The sequence below is a fragment of the Acomys minous genome (assembly GCF_964271855.1).
Source record: "Acomys minous genome assembly, chromosome: 4".
NCBI classification, from domain to species: domain Eukaryota; kingdom Metazoa; phylum Chordata; class Mammalia; order Rodentia; family Muridae; genus Acomys; species Acomys minous.
The window spans coordinates 20,517,325-20,537,187 of NC_140486.1; the positions used below are offsets into that span (position 1 = coordinate 20,517,325).

At 39.9% G+C, this 19,863-nt stretch overlaps 1 protein-coding gene across 3 annotated transcripts in view; it reads left to right on the top strand.

The window, feature by feature from the left end:
• Positions 1-19,863, top strand: part of CEP76 (centrosomal protein 76) — a 34,144-nt gene that overhangs the window by 9,235 nt on the left and 5,046 nt on the right. For 2 of the 3 annotated variants that reach the window (XM_084780298.1, XM_084780300.1), the window contains exons 6-12: positions 827-924; positions 1,518-1,646; positions 4,753-4,941; positions 8,108-8,274; positions 10,882-11,215; positions 14,842-15,059; positions 15,941-17,561. In XM_084780298.1, coding sequence (XP_084636424.1) covers positions 827-924; positions 1,518-1,646; positions 4,753-4,941; positions 8,108-8,274; positions 10,882-11,215; positions 14,842-15,059; positions 15,941-16,079 — 1,274 coding nt within the window. In that variant the 3' untranslated portion in view covers positions 16,080-17,561. Of the gene's footprint in view, positions 1-826; positions 925-1,517; positions 1,647-4,752; positions 4,942-8,107; positions 8,275-10,881; positions 11,216-14,841; positions 15,060-15,940; positions 17,562-19,863 lie in introns of those variants that run through there. The other variant, XM_084780299.1, reaches the window with a different exon arrangement.

Here is a 19,863-nt window from a genome sequence, read left to right on the forward strand (position 1 = left end):
GCCTAGAAAGATGGCTCAGTAGTTGAGCACTGGCTGCTGTTCTAGAGGAGCCATGGTAACTGTATAGCACCCACAGATGGCTCACTGTAGACTGCTAGTTAACTCAACTCCCTGGGCATCTGGCCTTTAAGGGCATTGCATGCAGAAAGTGCACAAGGTGCACACACACATTCAAATATAACTGTGAAATAAAAAAATTCAAAATCAAACAGCAGAAACAGGCCTAACATGATAATCATAGCAATGACCTGGAGACAAGTGTATACCAGTTTGCTGGAGAAATACTAGTTCCAGTGTAAAAAATATATATATTTAAAGAATACATATGTATATAAATAATAATGGGTTGAGAGAGTGATGTGAAAGGGTAAGTGGAATTGCTGTCTATTATAAAAAGTATGAATATATTCTGATTTTCATGGAAACAGAATTGGTTATTAATTTCTTTGCTTTTGTACTTAATGTAAAGTCTAGTTGGAATTACATACTTAAAATAAAAATGTAAGAATTCCAAATCTATCAGATCAGAAAGTTCCTTAAAATGTTTTTAGAAAGCTAAGAAAATATTGAATGTTTTTTTAAAGTATGTGTTTTAGTAAAAAATTAAAAACCATTTGGTTTGGTTTGTTTTACAATGTTTTATTCATTTTTAGTCTGACTATTAAGTGTAAGGTTGTGTATTATCATTCTACCTAGATGATGAGGCACCTCAATCCTGAATTTTGGTTAGGCTTTGACTGACTAAATACAATAGTACTGAATGGTCTAGGTTTTAGAGTTTAAGTAGAGTTTTAAGTGCTTTGTTTTTTTTTTTTTTAATTTATAGGCACAGAATCAAAAGTTTCCGTGGGAATTTTAAATATAAAACTTGAAATGTACCCCCCACTCAACCAAACCCTGTCTCAGGAAGTCGTGAACACACAGGTAAAGGCTCAGCCTCTCCTTGTCCATGTGCTTCAGTTGTATAAATATTTACCCCAGGAAGTATTTTCTTTTTAGGAAAAAAATGTTGTTCCTGTTTATATTTATGCCAAAAATTACCAAAAGGGATGGGAAAAGAGTTATAAAGCCAGATAGAATGGTTACTGGGAGGCATGGTTAGGGTAGGGTAGAAAAATAATCTGAATTGCAAGAAAAATTATATTAGTGAAGCCAAGTTAGGACCTTTGTGTTTCAGGTGGTAGGAGCAACAGCCTTGAACAAAAGGCTTGTGTGGATGGGAGGGAGCGAAAAGGAGCCTGGGCAAGGTGACAATAAGCACAGGCAGGTCGGTCTCAGTGTGGGAGGAAGTGATGGAAGTGGTCTATTAAAGAAGCCCATCGTGTGCGGGGAAAGGTTGTGTGGTCATTGTATGGCGACCAAGTGCTACTGAAGTGGTTATAAAGGTCTCGAAAATGTTGTGTTGTTTGCAGTTAGTTCAGGTGAAGACGGAAGCAGCAATGAAGAACAGTAGATTGTTCTAGTAATTGAGGAAACTTTCTAGACATTTAAGTTTTAATTTATTTTTTAATTTTAAGCTTGCTTTGGAACGTCAGAAAACTGCGGAGAAAGAACGGCTGTTTCTCGTCTATGCGAAGCAGTGGTGGAGAGAGTACTTGCAAATCCGGCCCTCACACAACTCACGCCTGGTGAAGATTTTTGCACAGGTTTGTAAATTATGTTAAAAATCCCTATATGTGAGATGCAGTGCTGTAAATACCTCACATTTATAAAATTATACTTATTCCATAAAGGAAAGTCTATTTCTAAAGCAGTTATCTTTTATTGGCTAGGTCTCTGGCTTAGTACAGTCTTTGTTAACTTGGAGTATACCTTTTCACGATAGTTGATTAAACATTTGGATACGTTATGGCTTATTTGTAAATTGAACTCCGTGTACAGAACAGGGGCTCTGGACATAGATGGTGTTTGTTAGTTTACAAAACAGAAAACAAAAACAGTGTTACATGCCATTGAGATGGCCCAGTGAGTAAAGTACTCGCTGTGTATGCTGATGACCTGTGTGCGATCCCTGGAGCTCATAAAGGTGAAGGAAAGAGCCAGCACCACAGAGTTGTCTTCTGACCTTCACACATGCCCTGGGGCACATGCATGGTTACACATAACGTATACACAGTAGTAAGAATAATGTATATATTTTTTTCTTTTTTTCTTTTCTTTTCAAGACAGGGTTACTCTGTGTAGCCTTGGCTGTCCTAGACTCACTTTGGAGACCAGGCTGGCCTCAAACTCATGGAGATTCTCCTGCCTCTGCCTCCCGAGTGCTGGAATTAAAGATGTGCGCCACCACACCTGGCTTTTAAAAATATTTTTATAACAATAGTGATAAGTATATTAATTGTATATAACCAACATTTCTAAGCCAGTGAACAGTAATGTTTAACTGTGCAATTTCAACTACAAATGCACCTTGACTTAGGGTGCACTTTCAAGTTGACCTGCCTTATGTTATATTGTAGCTTAGCAACACAATGCACTGAGGGATATTGGTTGTTTACCTTTGTGATCATGTGGCACACTGGAGCTGTGGCTGCCCAGCATCAAAAAATATTACATGTTGCATATTCCTAGTCTAGAAATCAAAGTTTAAAATATAGTTTCTATTGAATATATATATGAATCACTTCTGAGGAATAGATTAAATAGTTTATATATTCAGCTTCTAAACAGTGTTAGATTATTTTGACATTAAGTGTCTCAGATGTTGTCTTAGTTAGGGTTTCTATTGATGTGAAGAGACACCATGACCACAGTAACTCTGTTGTTGTTTGTTTGCCTTTGTTTTGTTTTTTGAGACAGAGTTTCTCTGTGTAATAGCTCTGGCTGTTCTAGAACTTGTTCTATAGACCAGGATGTCCTTGAACTCATAAAGATCCACCTGCCTCTGCCTCCTGGGTGCTGGGATTAAAGGCGTGCACCACCACAGTCCAGCACACAGCAGCTCTTATAAAGGAAAACGTTTAATTGGGGCTGACTTCCAGTTTCAGAGGTTTAGTCCATTATCATCATGGCTGAGAACTTGGCAGTGTGAAGGCTGGAGAAGAAACTGAGAGTTCTGTATCTGGATATGCATGATACACTAAATCTGGGTTGAGCATTTAAGACCTCAGAGCCTGCCCCCAGTAACATAGTTCCTCCAACAAGGCCACACCTCCTAACAGTGTCACACTGTGTGAGCCTATGGGGGCCATTTCTGTTCAAACCACCACGGTTGTATACATTCATGAATACATCCTACACTCCCCAGGCATTGGGAGGAACTACAGATGGCTTCCTTTCTAGATAAGGAGCTTGGGAATATGAGTCCTATGTTGGTAAGAAGGAGAAAAATTGCTTCTAACTTTCCGTAGTTTTGTTCTTATGAAGGCATGGGATTATATTGGAGAAGTGCTATGTAGAAATACATCAGTGGTTCTAAAAAAATTGAGCATTAATGTTTGTGTTGCCTGAGTTAGGTTTTATTTCATCAGAGCATTTTACTCCTCCTGTCATATAGGTATGATTAAAAAACAAAAGATGTGTGGTGGAGCACACCTTTAATCCAGCACTCGGTAGGCAGAGGCAGGTGGATCTCTGTGAGTTAGAGGCCAGCCTGGTCTACAAAGCAAGTCCAGGACAGCCAAGGCTACACAAAGAAACCCTGTCTTGGAAAAAGTAAAAAAGATGAAAAAAACCTGCATCCTGTATTTAGAATATATGACGTTTTCCTAAAATGCTTTTGAACTTCTACTTTCAATTGATTTGGTTAACTTTTTTTTTTTAATCATGAGTCAAGTTTTGTCTGGATTATAAGTAATAAAAGAATACTTCAGCTTAGATTTGTGTCCCTTACTTTCCCTTATCTATCTACTGAGTAGTACAGGCTTTGGAGTCAAACAGCTCAAGTTTTTCAAATACTGGCTCCAGTGCATGCCTATAATCTCAGCACTTGGAAGGCAAAGACAAGTGGATATCTGAGTTTGAGGCCAGCCTGGTCTACAGAGCAAATTCCAGGACAGTCAGGCCTATACTGATAAATCCTGTCTTGAAAAACAAAACAAAATCCTGGCTCCATTGTATAACACTATAATTTGTTTCACTTATGAAATGAGAGTAACATAGACTTCATAAAAATGTAAGGGCTAGTCAGTGGTGGCACCCGCCTTTAATCCCAGCACCTGAGAAGCAGAGGCAGGCCAATCTCTGTTTTGAGCCAAGCCTGGTCTTACAAGCAAGCTGCAGGACAGCCAAGGCACATAGAGAAACCCTGTTTTGAAAAACCATAACAAAGGGCCGGAGAGATGGCTCAGAGGTTAAGAGCTCTTGGCTGCTCTTCCAAAGGTCCTGACTGAGTTCAATTCCCAGCAACCACATGGTGGCTCATAACCATCTTTAATGTAATATGACGTCATCTTCTGGCCTGCAGATGTACATGCAGGCAGAGCCCTGTATACATAATAAATAAATCCTAAAAAAAGAAAAGAAAAACCATACCAAAAAACTCTCTGTGAGTTCAAAGCCAGCTTTGTCTATAAAGTGAGTCCAGGACATCCAGGGCTCTGTGTAACACAAAAACCCTATCTTGAGCCATCCCCCCCCACCCCCCACCCCACCCCCCAAGGAAGATACTAGTTAGCACTTAGTAGCTGAGTGCTAGATGTGAGGCATACACTGAGTAAATGTATCCAGAAGCATCTACAGAATAAAGATGTGACACTTCAGGTGATTAGCTTGTTTTAGCTTATAGATAATGTTTTCCCCTTCTTCCTCTAGGATGAGAATGGGATAAACAGACCAGTCTGTTCCTATGTTAAACCACTTCGAGCTGGACGGCTTCTGGATACTCCAAGGCAAGCGGCTCGATTTGTTAATGTCCTTGGTTACGAACGAGCTCCTGTTATCGGAGGTGGCGGCAAGCAGGAACAGTGGTGCACTCTGCTGGCTTTTCTCTGTAGAAACAAGGTATCATATACATGTAACATAGCAGTACTTAGTCTCATTATTTTTAATTTATAGCATACTTATAAAAGAATTTCTGGTCTGGAGAGATGGCTCAGAGGTTAAGAGCACTGGCTGCTCTTCCAGAGATCCTGAGTTCAATTCCCCACAACCACATGATGGCTCACAACCATCTACGGTGAGATCTGGTGCCCTCTTCTGGCATGCAGGCACACATGCAGGCAGAACTTGTATACATAATAAATAAGTAAATCTTTAAAGAAAGAAAAAAAAAGAATTTCCTTGAAAAATATACATAGTATCAACTTGAACAAATCAAATCTTTTTGTTTGTTTGTTTTTGTTTTTTTGAGACAGGGTTTATTTGTGTAGCCTTGGCTGTCCTGGACTCACTTTGTAGACCAGGCTGGCCTGGAACTCACAGCGATCCTCCTGCCTCTGCCTCCTGAGTGCTAGGATTAAAGGCGTGCACCACCACACCCAGCTGAACAAATCAAATCTTATCACCATTATCTGTAATGGTTACTTATTGAGACTTAAAACTTAGCATCTTCATTTTTGTATGGACTTTCTTTTTTAATAGAATGTTATTCCCTTGAGATAGAGACTCATACCTACCTGTTAGAAACAAAGTCATAGAGCTGAATGTGTTGGCTCATGCCTTAATCACACAACTTGGGGCAAAAGATGATGGGTTCAAGATCAGCCTTGACAACAGAAAGATCCAGGCCAGTTGTGCTACATTGTGAGATCTTGTCTCAAAAACAAAACAGCTAGCCGGGCATTGGTGGTGTGCATCTAATCCAAGCACTTGGGAGGCAGAGGCAAGAGGATCTCTGTAGTTTAACGCCAGCCTTGGCCTGGTCTCTCTGAGACACTATAGTGAGACCCTGTCTCAAAAACAAACAAACAAACAAACAAAATCCAACTTATATGTGGAAATTTCATTGTTGGCACTAATTCCAGTAACAAACGTAATTCTGTTTAACTAAATACACAACAGCTAAGATCCAAACTGGGATTAGATAGCCCACTATGCTTAGCCTTAAACCATAGTAATTTATTAGCAAAATTGCTGATGGACTACTTACCACACTAAAACTCAAAGTACTACTTAAAAATAGGTTGCATTGGCTGGGAGGTGGTGGCACAGGCCTTTAGTCCCAGCACTCTGGAGGCAATGGTGGGTGGATCTCTGTGAGATCGAGGCCACTCTGGACTACAAAGTGAGTCCAGGACAGCCAAGGCTACACAGAGAAACTGTCTTGAAAAAACTAAACAAAACAAAACAAAAACCAAGTTGAGGAGAAAAGTTACATTCCATCATATCAGAGAAGTCAATGCAACAAGACTTTAAAACAGCTGCTCTTATCACATCCACAGTCAAGAGCCCAGAGACAGGAGTGTGAGCTCGCTTAGTCTCAGCTAGCTTTCTAGCCTTACATAGTCCAGACTGTGGACAGATGGTAGTCTTCTAAAACTTGCTGTGTGAAATTAATGCTTCTTGCTTTTCTGGTCCCATTTTCTGAAGCTGTTCATGTGTCCTTGGGAGTTATGTACCAAGAGTAGAGCTGTCCTGTGCAATAGTTTTATTCTATTACCATTATAACATTAGAGAGGCAATTAATAATTTATTCCCAATTTATCATCTTTTACATGTATTCATTATGCATATTTCTTATAATTTATAGGTAATATATAGATAAAATGTTGTCTTGTTTTATAATTTAATATTATGCTAAGAATACTTTTTAAAAAGATTTATTTATTATGTATACAGTGTTCTGCCTGCAATGTACACCTGAATGCCAGAAGAGGGCATCAGATCACATTATAGATGGTTGTGAGCTACCATGTGGTTGCTGGGGATTGAACTCAGGACCTTTGGAAGAGCAGCAAGTGCTCTTAACCTCTGAGCCATCTCTTCAGCCCCAAGAATACTTTTTCATGGTAATTCCATAGGCTTTTTTTTTGTTTTTGTGTTTTTTGAGACTGGATTTCTCTGTGTGCCCCTGTCTCTCCTAGACCTTGCTCTGTAGACCAGCTGGCCTTAAACTCATAGAGATCCTCCTGCCTCTGCCTCCCAAGTGCTGGGACTAAAGGCGTGTGTGCCACGCCACCATACCCGACTTGCTTTGACTTTTTTTCATATCATAAATGAACTTTTGCATTAAATGCTTTTAAATTTTTACTTGCAATTTTGTTTTTAATGACAAAAATGTCAGGATAAAAACTTACTGGGTCTAAAAATATTAAACAATGTGATTTGGGTATAGCTCAATGGGAGAACAACCATAGGTTCAGTCTTTTTTTTAAAAAAAAGGGAGGGAGTGGGAGAAGGGTGGGAGAAGCAGAAATATAAATTTTGAGGGAAGGAAATAATTCTTTGTTTTCACACTCAATCATTTCTTTTGCATGTTAACCTATAATCTTATATTTAAAATGTATCTGTATCTACACATCTAATATATATATATATATATATATATATATATATATATATATATATATATATAAATTATTTGGCCAGAGATGAACTTGAGTGCTGGGATTATAGATATGCACCATCATAGCCTGCATATGGGGTGCTGGAGATGGATCCCAGACTTTGTGCCTGCGAGGCACTCACTCTACCAACTGAAGTGTACCCTAGCCCCCAACTCTAAATCTTTTAAACTGTATTTTAGTAGAGTAAGGGATGGCCATGAAGACATGCCTGTAATCTTAAGCATCTAGCAGAGGTAAGAGATCATGGCCATTTGTAGGCCAGCCTGTGCCATGAGTGAGAGCCTATGTGAAACAAAAACATTAACACAACAGAGAATCTGGAAAAAAGCAGGGGAAATCATATAATTTACCCTAATAATAAACCTTGTATCATTTTACTGTTCCAATTTTTCTTATCTTAAAGTTATATACAGATACTTTTGAACTCATTTGCTTAATTTGAGCATTTTCATTTATTTACATTTCCTACTGAGATACTTTTCAGCTTGCTTATTCATTCCCTTTATTTATTTTTTAAATCTTCCTTGTAATTTAAAGTCTTCACATTAGCATGTTTTCTCCTTGTTTCAGATTAACACTGGACTAATGATTAAACTTGAAATTTTTTTGCTCCAATTTTTTATTTAGGTATTTAATGGAACTAATTTTACTTTACCTTCTAGGGTGATTGTGAAGATCACGCTAACCTGCTGTGCAGTCTTCTTCTTGGATATGGACTGGAGGCTTTTGTCTGTGTTGGGACTAAGGCAAAGGGGGTCCCTCATGCATGGGTTATGACTTGTGGAACTGACGGGACCATCACGTTCTGGGAGAGTTTAACAGGGCACAGGTGAGTCAACTAAGTTTGCAAGGATAGTAAATGCAGGTCTAGGGCCAGTGTGATGGTTGAGCAGGTAGGGAGGGAGGGAGGGAGGGAGAGAGAGAGAGGGAGAGAGGGAGAGAGGGAGAGAGAGAGAGAGAGGAGGAGGAGAGAGAGAGTCAGTCCAGACAGTTGTCCTCTTGACTTGCATCTGCATGCCGCTGTATGCGTGTGCTCATACATACACATCATACACATATACAATAATAATACAGTTTTTAAAAATTAAATGAAACACAAGTCCAGTTGTGATCCTGGGGATCAAGCCCAAGGCCTTGCATTTATTTCTTTGTTTGTTTATTAGTGTGTGGAGGTCAGAGGGCAACTTGCAGAACTGATTTTTTTCTACCGTATGGGTCCTGGAGCTCACACTCAATGTCAAGGAAGCTTGACAGCAAGCATCTTTACCTCCTGAGCCATCTTGAAATTACAGAAGTTTTGTTTGGCTGGTACTCAAAAGTACATGTTCATAATTTTAGTTATTAGGGGCTTTTTTACTTATGGTAGATAAGTAAATGATTTTTAAGAGAATACTATGTATTTCTAAAATATACTTTACTATCATTAGTAAAAAAAAATTATTTTTGTGAATTGGCATGCTTATCTTCTGATGACTATTTCTAAGACTAAAAATGACCTCAAGTTGACAATCAGGGTTTAGTTTGAAAACGTAAAGTGGACACCAACTCTGCTGTTTCCTCCTGGATTTTCTTTCTTGTTTTTCCTTTATCTTGTGGTTAAGCATTCAGGGTTATACAGATAGGGCTGGGCTGCCTCCTTATTTTCCTAAGTTCTGTTTCTCCCTGGCTGGTAATCACTTTGGACAATCATGCCTAATATTATACAGTTAAATGATTTTAATTTTGATGCTCCTGGGATAAACTTTCTTGATCTTCACCATAGACATAATATTTTGTTCCTCTCTCCCTCCCTCCCTTCCTCCCTCCCTCCCTTCCTCCCTCTTTTCTCCCTTTGTCTTTCTTTTTCTTTTTTGACAGGGTTTCTCTGTATAGCCTTGGCTGTCCTGAAATCTGCTTTGTAGACCAGGCTGGCTTTGAACTTATAGAAATCCACTTGTCTCTGCCTCCCAAGTGCTGGGATTAATGATGTGTGCCACTGTCACCAAGTTTAGAATATTTTCTATTGTTAAGAAAAATAGAAGGGCCGGACGTGGTGGTGCACGCCTTTAATCCCAGCACTCGGGAGGCAGAGGCAGGAAGATCGCTGTGAGTTTGAGACCAACCTGGTCTGCAAAGGGAGTCCAGGACAGCCAAGGCTACACAGAGAAACCCTGTCTAACAAACCAAACAAAAAAGAAAAGAAAAGAAAAATAGAAAGTATACCTAGACTTTCACTATTTTGTGGGTTCTTTTTCCCACCTTTTATCCCCCCAGTTTCATTCCCTATCAGCAGATAGGAGAGAAAGAAGACTATAGAGGGGAGAGAGATCCTCCAATCTAACTTCTTTCTTGTTTCATCTTTGAGCACAAATACTAACAAACTGCCACCAACCCCCTTGAATAACCACCAACCACTAAAGCACCTAGCTGGGCATTTATATATATCCTCTGAAAATTCCTAGAATTCCAAACGCCACACAATTGCAGAAACTATCTGCAGCTGGCAAAGCCATGCTTCTGCTAAAGTATGAGGCAAGGCAGCCCCAAAACCTCACAACCAGAGATTAAAACAAAAACATATTCTTGTAATAGATCTGTCTTGTTGGTTTTTTGTTTTGTTTTGTTTTGTTTTGTTTTTTGTTTTTTTCAAGACAGGGCTTCTCTGTGTGTAGCCCTGGCTGTCCTGAACTGGAACTGTAGACCAGGCTAGCCTTGAACTCACAGAGATCCACCTACCTCTGCCTCCCTGAGTGCTGGGATTAAAGGCATGTGCCACCAGGCCAGGCTTCTATTTCTATTTTTTAAAGAAACCAAAATTCCAGAATTCTCACTACAAGAAAGTAGGATTTTAAAAGATATACTAGGTAGATAAGGCAAGGTGATCCAGCTGGAGAGATGGCTCAGTGGAGTGCTTGCTGTGCAAGCATGAATCAGAGTGTGCACATGTGTGTAATCCCCAGATGTGAGGTGGGAGATAGGAGGATTCTGGCCAGCTAGTCAGCCCAGAACTGTGAGATCTGGGTTTAGGGAAAGACCCCATCTTTTTAAAAAGTGGATAGTGATAGAGACACTAGTGTATTATTAACCTCTGGCCTCCATGTGCACAAGTATGAGCAAGTAAGTGAACACAATCATCACATTGTGAAGATACAGAACATAAGAAAAAAAAGACTAGAGTCCTGGCCAGTAATTACAGCTTTCTTTTGTTGTTTGTTTCATTTTGGTTTTGGCTTTTGGTTTTTCGAGACAGGGTTTCTCTGTGTAGCCTTGGCTGTGCTAGACTCACTTTGTTGACCAGGCTGGCCTTGAACTCACGTCAGTCCACCTGCCTCTGCCTCCCAAGTGCTGGGATTAAAGCCATGTTACAGCTTTCTTTTTGTTTTTGTTTTTTCCTTAGTAAGATAGCTGCCTTTATAATTTAACATTTCTCATCCTATTAAATTATGGTTTCTTTTAGGTATATCCACAAGCCTACTAATCCCGAAGGGCCTCCACTTGCCGAGCAGTCCAAACCCTTGTACCCTTATCGAACCATCGGTTGTGTTTTCAATCATCAGATGTTCCTGGGAAATTGTCAACCCTCAGATGCGGTAGAAACCTGCATATTTGATTTGAATGATGAATCCAAGTGGAAACCCATGAGTGAAGAAGCAATTAAGTCTGTGTGTGCTCCAGGTGCTACTACGTCTCTCCCCCCCTTCCCACCTCTGTGTGCATCCACAATTGATGCCTCAGTCACCAGCAATGAAATTGAAATGCAGCTGAGGCTTCTAGTGTCGGAACACAGAAAGGTAACTAACACAGAAATTGTCGTGGCTTCGTTCTTTCTTTTGTTGTTTAGATTTTTCTAATTTGTCTTTTAGAATTATTATTTTATGTGTATGATGATTTTGCTTGCAGGTAGGTATGAGTACCAACCACTTGCATGCCTGGCGCCCCTGTAGGTCAGCAGAGGGCTCTGGATCCCCTGGGGCTGGAGTTGCAGACTGCCATGCGGGTGCTGGGACTTGAACCTGGGTCCTCTGCAAGAGCAGCAAGTGCTCCGAACCAATGGCAGTTTTCACAGCCACCCGCTGTGTATTTCCCTAGATGTATTCAATACCGGTAGTTACCCATTATTCTAGCTCAAAGCAAAGCAAACACCGTCCCTAGCTCTACGAAGATTATAGTGGTGGCAGTCAGGAGACATAGTTGTGAGGCTTCAAAATTGCCAGATCTGGGCTGGGGAGATAGCTGAGTGGCTAAGAACACTTTCTGCTCTTCCAGAGGACCCAGGTTCAGATTCCAGCATCCATCTCCAGTGGCTCATAGCCTGTACCTCCAGGTCTAGGGAATCTGACATACTCTTCTGGCTTACTCAAGTACCCATATGCACAAACACATGTACTATGCAAAAATAAAAATGAATGTTTCTTGAGAATTGCCTCCAGGCATAGTGTCTCAGGCCTTTACTCCCAGCACTCAGGAGGCAGAGGCAGGCAGAGCTTAGTGCCTGTGAGGCCAGCCTGGTTTACAAAAGGGGTCCAGGCAGCCAGGTCTCTGTTAACACAAAGAAACCCTATCTCAATAAACAAAACAAAAAACAAACAAACAAAGAAGAATTCTCAAGTCTACTAAACCTACAATTTAAGAATGATGGGCTTGTTCACATGAATAGATTTTGGCTGAATGTCGCTATTTGGATTTCCTCCTTGTGAAACGGTTTATTCAGATAACCAATCCATTTAAACAGTTCTGTTAATTTCCTTTTGTCATGTCATCCACTCACCCTTACCCATCTCTGACTTGTTTCTGAGATTTTTTGTTTTTGAGACAGGGTTTCTCTGTGTAGCCTTGGCTGTCCTGGACTTGCTTTTGTAGACCAGGCTGGCCTCAAACTCACTGTGATCCGCCTCCGTCTGCCTCCCGAGTGCTGGGATTAAAGGCATGTATATGTGACCAAGCTCCGCCTGGGATTTTTAAAAAAGATTTATATTTTAGCTTATGTGAGAGTGTTTTTGCCTGCATGTATGTATTTATGTGTGCCAGGCATGTGCTTCATGCCTACAGAGATCAAAAGAGGACAGGACTTAGTAGGTGGTTGTGAACTGCTGTGAGTGCTAGGAAGTGCCACAAGTGCTCTTAGCCACTGAGTGATCTCTCCAGCCCTCTTTATTTTATTCCAACGAGTGGATGTAAAAGTATATCGTCATTCTAGCTTTAATTTGCATTCCCTTAAGAGTAGGATCAGATATCTTATTTATTGGCTATGTAGATCTCTTTTGTAAGGCTATCAAAGACAAGATGCACTAGTTGAAAGGAAGAGATTAGAATGTTTTATATTTTATTTATTTTTGTTTTTTTGAAACGGAGTCTAACTTTGTAGCTCTGGCTGTGCTGGAACTCACGATGTAGACCAAGGTAGCCTTGAACTCAGAGACCCTGCCTTCTCAGTGTACCACCAAGGCTGGTGAGATTAACATATTTTAAGAACTTACCTTAAGCTGTGCATATAGTTCAGTGGTAGAAGTCAACATGTACAAAGTCCTCAGCAACACACACACACACACACACACACACACACACACACACACACACACACACACACACACACTCCCCCCCCCAACTTGCAATTTATCAAAAGAAACTGTTAGGAGACTGAAAGGCTGAGAATAGTAAGTTAGTTGTAACTCACAGCCAACAAGGGACTGAAATTCAAAGTTTCTAGAAAAGATCTATTTCTAGTTTACTTTTGGTGTTCTCTTTTAGAATCCCCTTCTTGGATAAACTTTCTTATCCCTAAGCCATCAGAGGCAGGCTGATTCATCATATGCTCTGGCCCAGTCACTGACAGCTTTGACCTCTCACATGCTCCTTACCCATGAGCTAGCTCATAAGGCACTGATGGTCTTCAGCGTGGTGCTGTGAGGAGAGTACTACTGCAAATGAGAGCCCCTCCTGGCTTCTCCCTGTCTCATGGTGCCTGGGAGCTTTCTTACCTATTGCTCTGTTACCAACAAGGACAGTATTTTCTTGTCCTCAAGCTTGTCTTTAACTCAGTTCTGCAGTTTCATCCTGGCATTCTTATGTATGAAGATTTCCATAGCTAGTAAGCACCTGTTAGCAGTAAGGAAAACACAAAGCCATTTACTCATGTAGCGGATATCTGTGGCAATGCTGACCATTAGTTGGGTCAGTAGTGCCTGTAAACCTGCACGAGAGACATGTGGTAACAGTAAAAGTATTAAATATAGTCCTTTGAGACTGTGTTGCAATAGCTAAAACACTTGAATGTGATGGTAGGACACAGTCATGACATGAAAATATTCAGATTTTTAGGAAGTTTTTTGATATTGGCATCTAAAGGTTTGTGCTCAATTTGCTTATATATCAGTAGTTCACTTGTTACAGATGAAGTCATAATTCTGAACATTCATAGAAATATGTGTTAGGTTTCCTGTCAGCCTGTAGGCAGCACACTGTCTTTATTGTTCTGTTGTTTGTGTTTTAGGTTTATCTTTCTATGTGTATGAGCATTTGCCTGCATGTGTGCATGCCTAGTGTCCACAAAGTGCAGCAGAAGGCTTCTGATCCTTGGAACTGGAGTTAAAGATTGTTGTGAGCTGGCATGTGGTGCTAGGAATTGAACCCAGGTCCTCTGCAAGAGTAAGTGATTGTAACTGCTGAGCCAACTCTCCAATCCTGTCTTTACCTTTTAATCTCTTACACTGTAAAAGACAGTGCCTTGGGCTGGAGAGATGGCTCAGAGGTTAAGAGCACTGTCTGCTCTTCCAGAGGTCCTGAGTTCAATTCCCAGCAACCACTTGGTGGCTCACAACCATCTATAATGAGATCTGATGCCCTCTTCTGGCATGCAGGTGTACATGCAGGCAGAACACTGTATACATAATAATAAATAAATCTTTATTTTAAAAAAAGGGAGGAACAAAGAAAGACATGTTGTGGCACATTTCTGAAGTCTTAGCACTGAGAAGGCAGGGGCAGGAGAATCATTGCAGGATGGAGGCCATCTTTGATGACTAACTAGGGCTATCTAGTATACACACACACACACACACCCCGAGTCGGGTGTGGTGGCACATGTCTGTAATCCCAGCATTTGTAAAATGGAGACAGGAAAATCAGGACATAGTCAGTATCACACTTCATCAAGACCAGCTTGGACTATATGAGACCCTCTCTCAAAGCAACAAAACAAATAAGTTAAACATTTCTTGGCATACATTGAAATGAGCAGTTGCTAGGCATAGTGGTGCATGCCTAGAATCCTGAAACTCAAAGGCTAAATCAGGAGGATTGACATTTCTATGCCCATCTAGGCCATGTTCAGAGACCCTGCCAAAAAAGACCAAAAACCACATTTTTATTGAATTGGTTTTTAAAATCTTAATATGTTTCACTTTTTTAATTGCTGTAGGACCTTGGCCTCACCACTGTTTGGGAAGACCAACTCTCCTACCTCTTATCACCAGCTTTGGCTTCTTACGAATTTGAGCGAACAACAAGCATATCTGCAGGCAATGAAGAATTCCAAGACGCCATAAGGAGGGCAGTACCTGATGGTCACACATTTAAAGGGTTCCCAATACATTTTGTGTATAGAAATGCAAGGCGTGCATTTGCCACTTGTCTTCGGTAAGGATTTTATTAATTCATAATTTAAAAATTTATGAACTCATATATATTAAGAATCTAGTGGGCGCTGGGCGTGGTGGCATACATCTTTAATCCCAGCACTGGGGAGGCAGAGGCAGACAGATCACTGTGAGTTCAAGGCCAGCCTGGTCTACAAATGAAGTCCAGGACAACCAAGGCTAACAAAGAGAAACCCTGTCTTGAAACACACACACACACACACACACACACACACACACACACACACACACACAAGAATCTAGAGATGGCTCAGAGTTAAGAGCACTGTCTGCTCTTCCAGAGGTCCTGAGTTCAATTCCCAGCAACCACATGGTGGCTCATAACCATCTATAATGAGATTTCGTGCCCTCTTCTGGTGTGTAGGCGTATATGTAGGCAGAACACTGTATATGTAATAAATAAATAAATCTTGAAAAAAAAGAAAAGAAAAGAATCACCAGGTGTGGTGGCGCATGTCTTTAATCCCAGTACTCGGGAGGCAGAGGCAGGCAGATCACTGTGAGTTCGAGGCCAGCCTGGTCTTCAAAGTGAGTCCAGGACAGCCAAGCTACACAGAGAAACCCTGTCTTGAAAAAAAAAAAAACCCAACAACAGCAAAAAGCTAGAAAAGTAGGCAGGTGTGGTAGTGCATGCTTATAATCCTAGCAATCAGAGAGGCACAGGGGAATCTGTGAGTTCAAGGCCAGCGTGGTCTACAAAGTGAGTCCACGATAGCCTCCACGATAGCCAAGGCTACACAGAGAAACTCTATCTCAAAAAAAAACAAAAACAAAAAAAAAACTTTGCTAGGAGTAACAAAGTTTTATACATGAGAGCTTCTATAGTGACTTGCTCCTTAAATACCTTTTCTTTTTATATAGGTCTCCTTTTTGTGAAGAAATAATCTGTTGTCGTGGAGACCAGGTGCGACTGGCAGTTCGTGTTCGAGTGTTTACCTACCCTGAATCTGCATGTGCAGTTTGGATCATGTTTGCTTGTAAATATCGCTCAGTACTATAGGACTCCATTTCCTAAGGATTTTTTCCTGTGTTCTATTAGAACAGTATATGAGTAGCTGTGTGAAGGTTTCTTAATTTAAAATCAGCCTTTGGCTTTGGAGGTCATTGTTTTGTATAGACCTGACTGGTAATGTTTTAAAATATCATGTGTGTACTTAAAAATTAAGGATAAAAAATTTGTATCGAATTTAGTATAAATTAAGTTATAATAATAAATAATACTTTGTTTTGAGGGACTCAGTAGTTTAAATGTGAATATAAGATCTCTTACTTTACATTAATAAGTAATTAAAGAAATTTGTCTAATGGTTTAAGCCATAGTAAAACCAAAATGATCATTATTTTTCATAAATGAAAGATTATTTTACACAAATTACAAGAAATTAAGCTTCTACTAGTTTATTTATTATATAGATGAAAATATATTTTGCTGAATTATAGTTTTTTGTGCTTTACTCATGACACTAGGGATATTTGAGTCTTTCCAGTGGAGACTTCGATGTAAGAATAGAAAAAAAGTCCAGGTGGGGTGGCACACACTTAATCCCACAAGAGGCCAGCCTGGTCACATAGCAAATTCCAGGCCAGTCGGGGCTATTTAGTGAGTTTCTGTCTGCAAAACAAAACAACAAAAAATGAATGTAGTATCAGAAAAGCATGTAAATATTAACCACAAACCTCACATGAATATGTGGGTATATAAACAATTTATGGATATTATTAAAATGAATTGAGCACTTTAGAAAATATTTATTACACTTCCTTCCATGTTAGAATACAGGTTGTTATTTATTTTTTGTTGTGATAAAAACATTGGCCTATTGCTGGGTTGTGGTGGCGCACGCCTTTAGTCCCAGCACTTGGGAGGTAGAAACAGGAGTATCTCTGTGAGTTTGAGGCCAGCCTGGTCTACAGAGTGAGTCCCAGGAAGCTAAGGATACACAGAGAAACCCTGTCTCAACAGCCCCCCACCAAAAAAAAGAAAAAAAACAACAACCTAAAAACTACATCAGCCTACATGTAACTGATCTTATTGAAAAAAATCATTAGAGGCCATTGAGAAAAACATTCGAGTTCGTTTATTTTTAAATTGAGCAAGTTTTAAGAAAACAAAGATAAGCATTAAAAACTAAATTAATTTGACTTTTTGTGAGATGCTAATGATAAATGTTTTAAAGCTTAACTGTCCATTCTACATTTCTGTGTGGAGGCTTGTTTGATTTTGCTTTTGTGATACCAGGAACTAAATCCGAGCCTACCTATATGCTAGGCAAACACTCCCACTGAGCTACACCCACAGTATCTCACTTCACAGCCCTGGCTGGCCTGGAACTCACAGAGATTTGCTTACCTCCGTGTACAGTTTCTTAGTTTAGTTGCTTTATCTGTTGGTTTTCTTAATAAAAAAGTATATGCCAGTTTACTATCCAATTTATTTGTTCTTTTCATTACCTTCTGTTGCAAATAAAATGATTTTTATTTATTTTTGTATGTCTGACTTTTTTATGTAGATTGTGTATGTGTGTGTGCATGCTAATGTACAGGTGAGTGTGTGTCATAGAGTTTGTAGAAACAAGGCCACCTCTCAGGAGGTGGTTCTGTCTTTACACTTGTGGGTCTGGAGATTGACTCAGGTCATCAATCTTGCCAGCAAGTACGTACCTTTACCTGCTGAGCCATCCCACTGGCCTAAAAATTATTTTTTGAGTTAAAATCTAAAGATTATTAGGCCAACCTGCACTGTACAGGAAGTTCCAGGACAGTCCTAGAGCTACACAGAGAAACACTGTCTCCAAAAACAAAACAAAAAACCCCAAACAATCCCATAAACAAGATACATAAAAATATCTTAAATACTTATTACTTAGCTTTTTTAGAAGTCTAAAATTATTATTCCCTCTTCAATTTCATCTCTTGTAAGACTGACATACTTTAGAGAATCTGTTCCCAGAATTACACCTGAAGCCATCAACAGAAAATTGCTTGTAATTTTCAATTTTTGAGACAAACTATGAGGCACATACAAAGAAGCTGAGTATGTTAAAGCTGTTTTGTCGTTAGGTTGGAGCTGCTGTCTTCCTATATAGAGTCTGACATTAAATCTCTTTAAAGATGGTTCCCTTTTTTTTTTTTTTCTTTTTTCCTGAGACAGGGTTTCTCTGTGTAGCCTTGGCTATCCTGAACTCACTTTGTAGACTAGGCTGGCCTTGAACTCAGAGATCTGCCTGCCTCTGCCTTCCAAATGCTGGAATTAAAGCGAGTGACCAGCTTCTTTGGATCTTTTGAGAGGGGTCTTTCTGTGTAGCTGTAGCTGACCTCAAACTTGAGGCAATACCCCTGCCTCAGTCTTTTAAATGCTGAAAGTATACCCAGCAGTAATTTTATCTTTAAAATTAGGAATTAAACTTGGAGCCAGGTGGTAGTGGCAGACACCTTTAATTTTAGCGTTCAGGCCAGAGGCAGGCTGATCTCTGAGTCTGAGGCCAGCCTGGTCTACAAAGCAAGTTCCAGTACAGAGGGGGCTACATAAAGAAACCTTGTATCAGAAAAATAAAAATAAAAATTTCATGCATTTCTGTTTATTTCCTATGATATCCCTCCAGCCCCTGAAATCCACGGGTTTTTTTTTTTCTTTTTTGTTTGTTTGGTTTTTTGAGACACGGTTTCTCTGTGTAGCCTTGGCTGTCCTCAGACTCACAGTGATCCACCTGCCTTTGCCTCCCAAATGCTGGGATTAAAGGCTTGTGCCTCCACTGCCCGGCTCCTTTTCCTTTTTCCTTTTTTCTTTTTTTGGTTTTTTGAGATGGAGTTTCTTTGCATATCCATGGCTGTCCTGGACTTGCTTTGTAGACCAGGCTGCCCTTGAACTCAGTGACCCACCTGCCTCTGCCTCCCAGGTGTGCCACCACACCTGGTGAAATCCACATTTTTATTGTCTAACAAAACTTGAATTGAAATGTAGGCTTATATTTGAGAAGGAAGTCAGTATTAAAGTTTCGTTTTCTGAGCTCATGTTGGCCTCAAACTCACTGTATAGCCAAGAATGACCGTGAGCTCATAATTTTTCTACTTCCCAAGCGCTGAGATTTCAGGCATGTACCATCATGTCTGAAACCTGACAATCAGACGACACTAGTTATGAGCCATCAATTATTTAAATTCAGAAACTCCTTCATTCTTCTGATTTCATGCTCCCAAGAAGCAAAAAAAAAAAAAAAAAACCTGGAAATAACAGTTTAAAATAGATCATTTTCATTGGTTCTAAGATAACAATTTCATATTTTGTATTTATGTAGGTAAATACAGAAATTGTAATTTTGTGTGTGTGTGTGTGTACAGTTTTCTGCCTGTATGTGTGCCTGCCTGCCAGAAGAAGGCACCAGATCTCATTACAGATGGTTGTGAGCCACCATGTGGTTGCTGGGAATTGAACTCAGGACCTCTAGAAGTGCAGCCAGTGCTATTATCCACTGAGGCACCTCTCCAGCCCCAGAAATTGTATTTTTAACATGGCCCTAATCTTTGTAACAACAAAAGTAATATACTTTCTAACAGTTGGTATTTGATAAACAATTAGATTTTCCAAAGACTATCTTAAAATAGCCAAGTATAGTCCGGTATAGTGCCACATACCTTTAATCCTAGCACTCCAGAGGCAGAGGCAGGCAATCTCTGAGCTCAAGGCTAGCCTTGTCTACAAAGAGCATTCCAGGACAGCCAAGGTTACACAAAGAAACCTTGTCTCAAAAAACAAACAAGAAGCCAAATATAAAAAACTAGAAGGC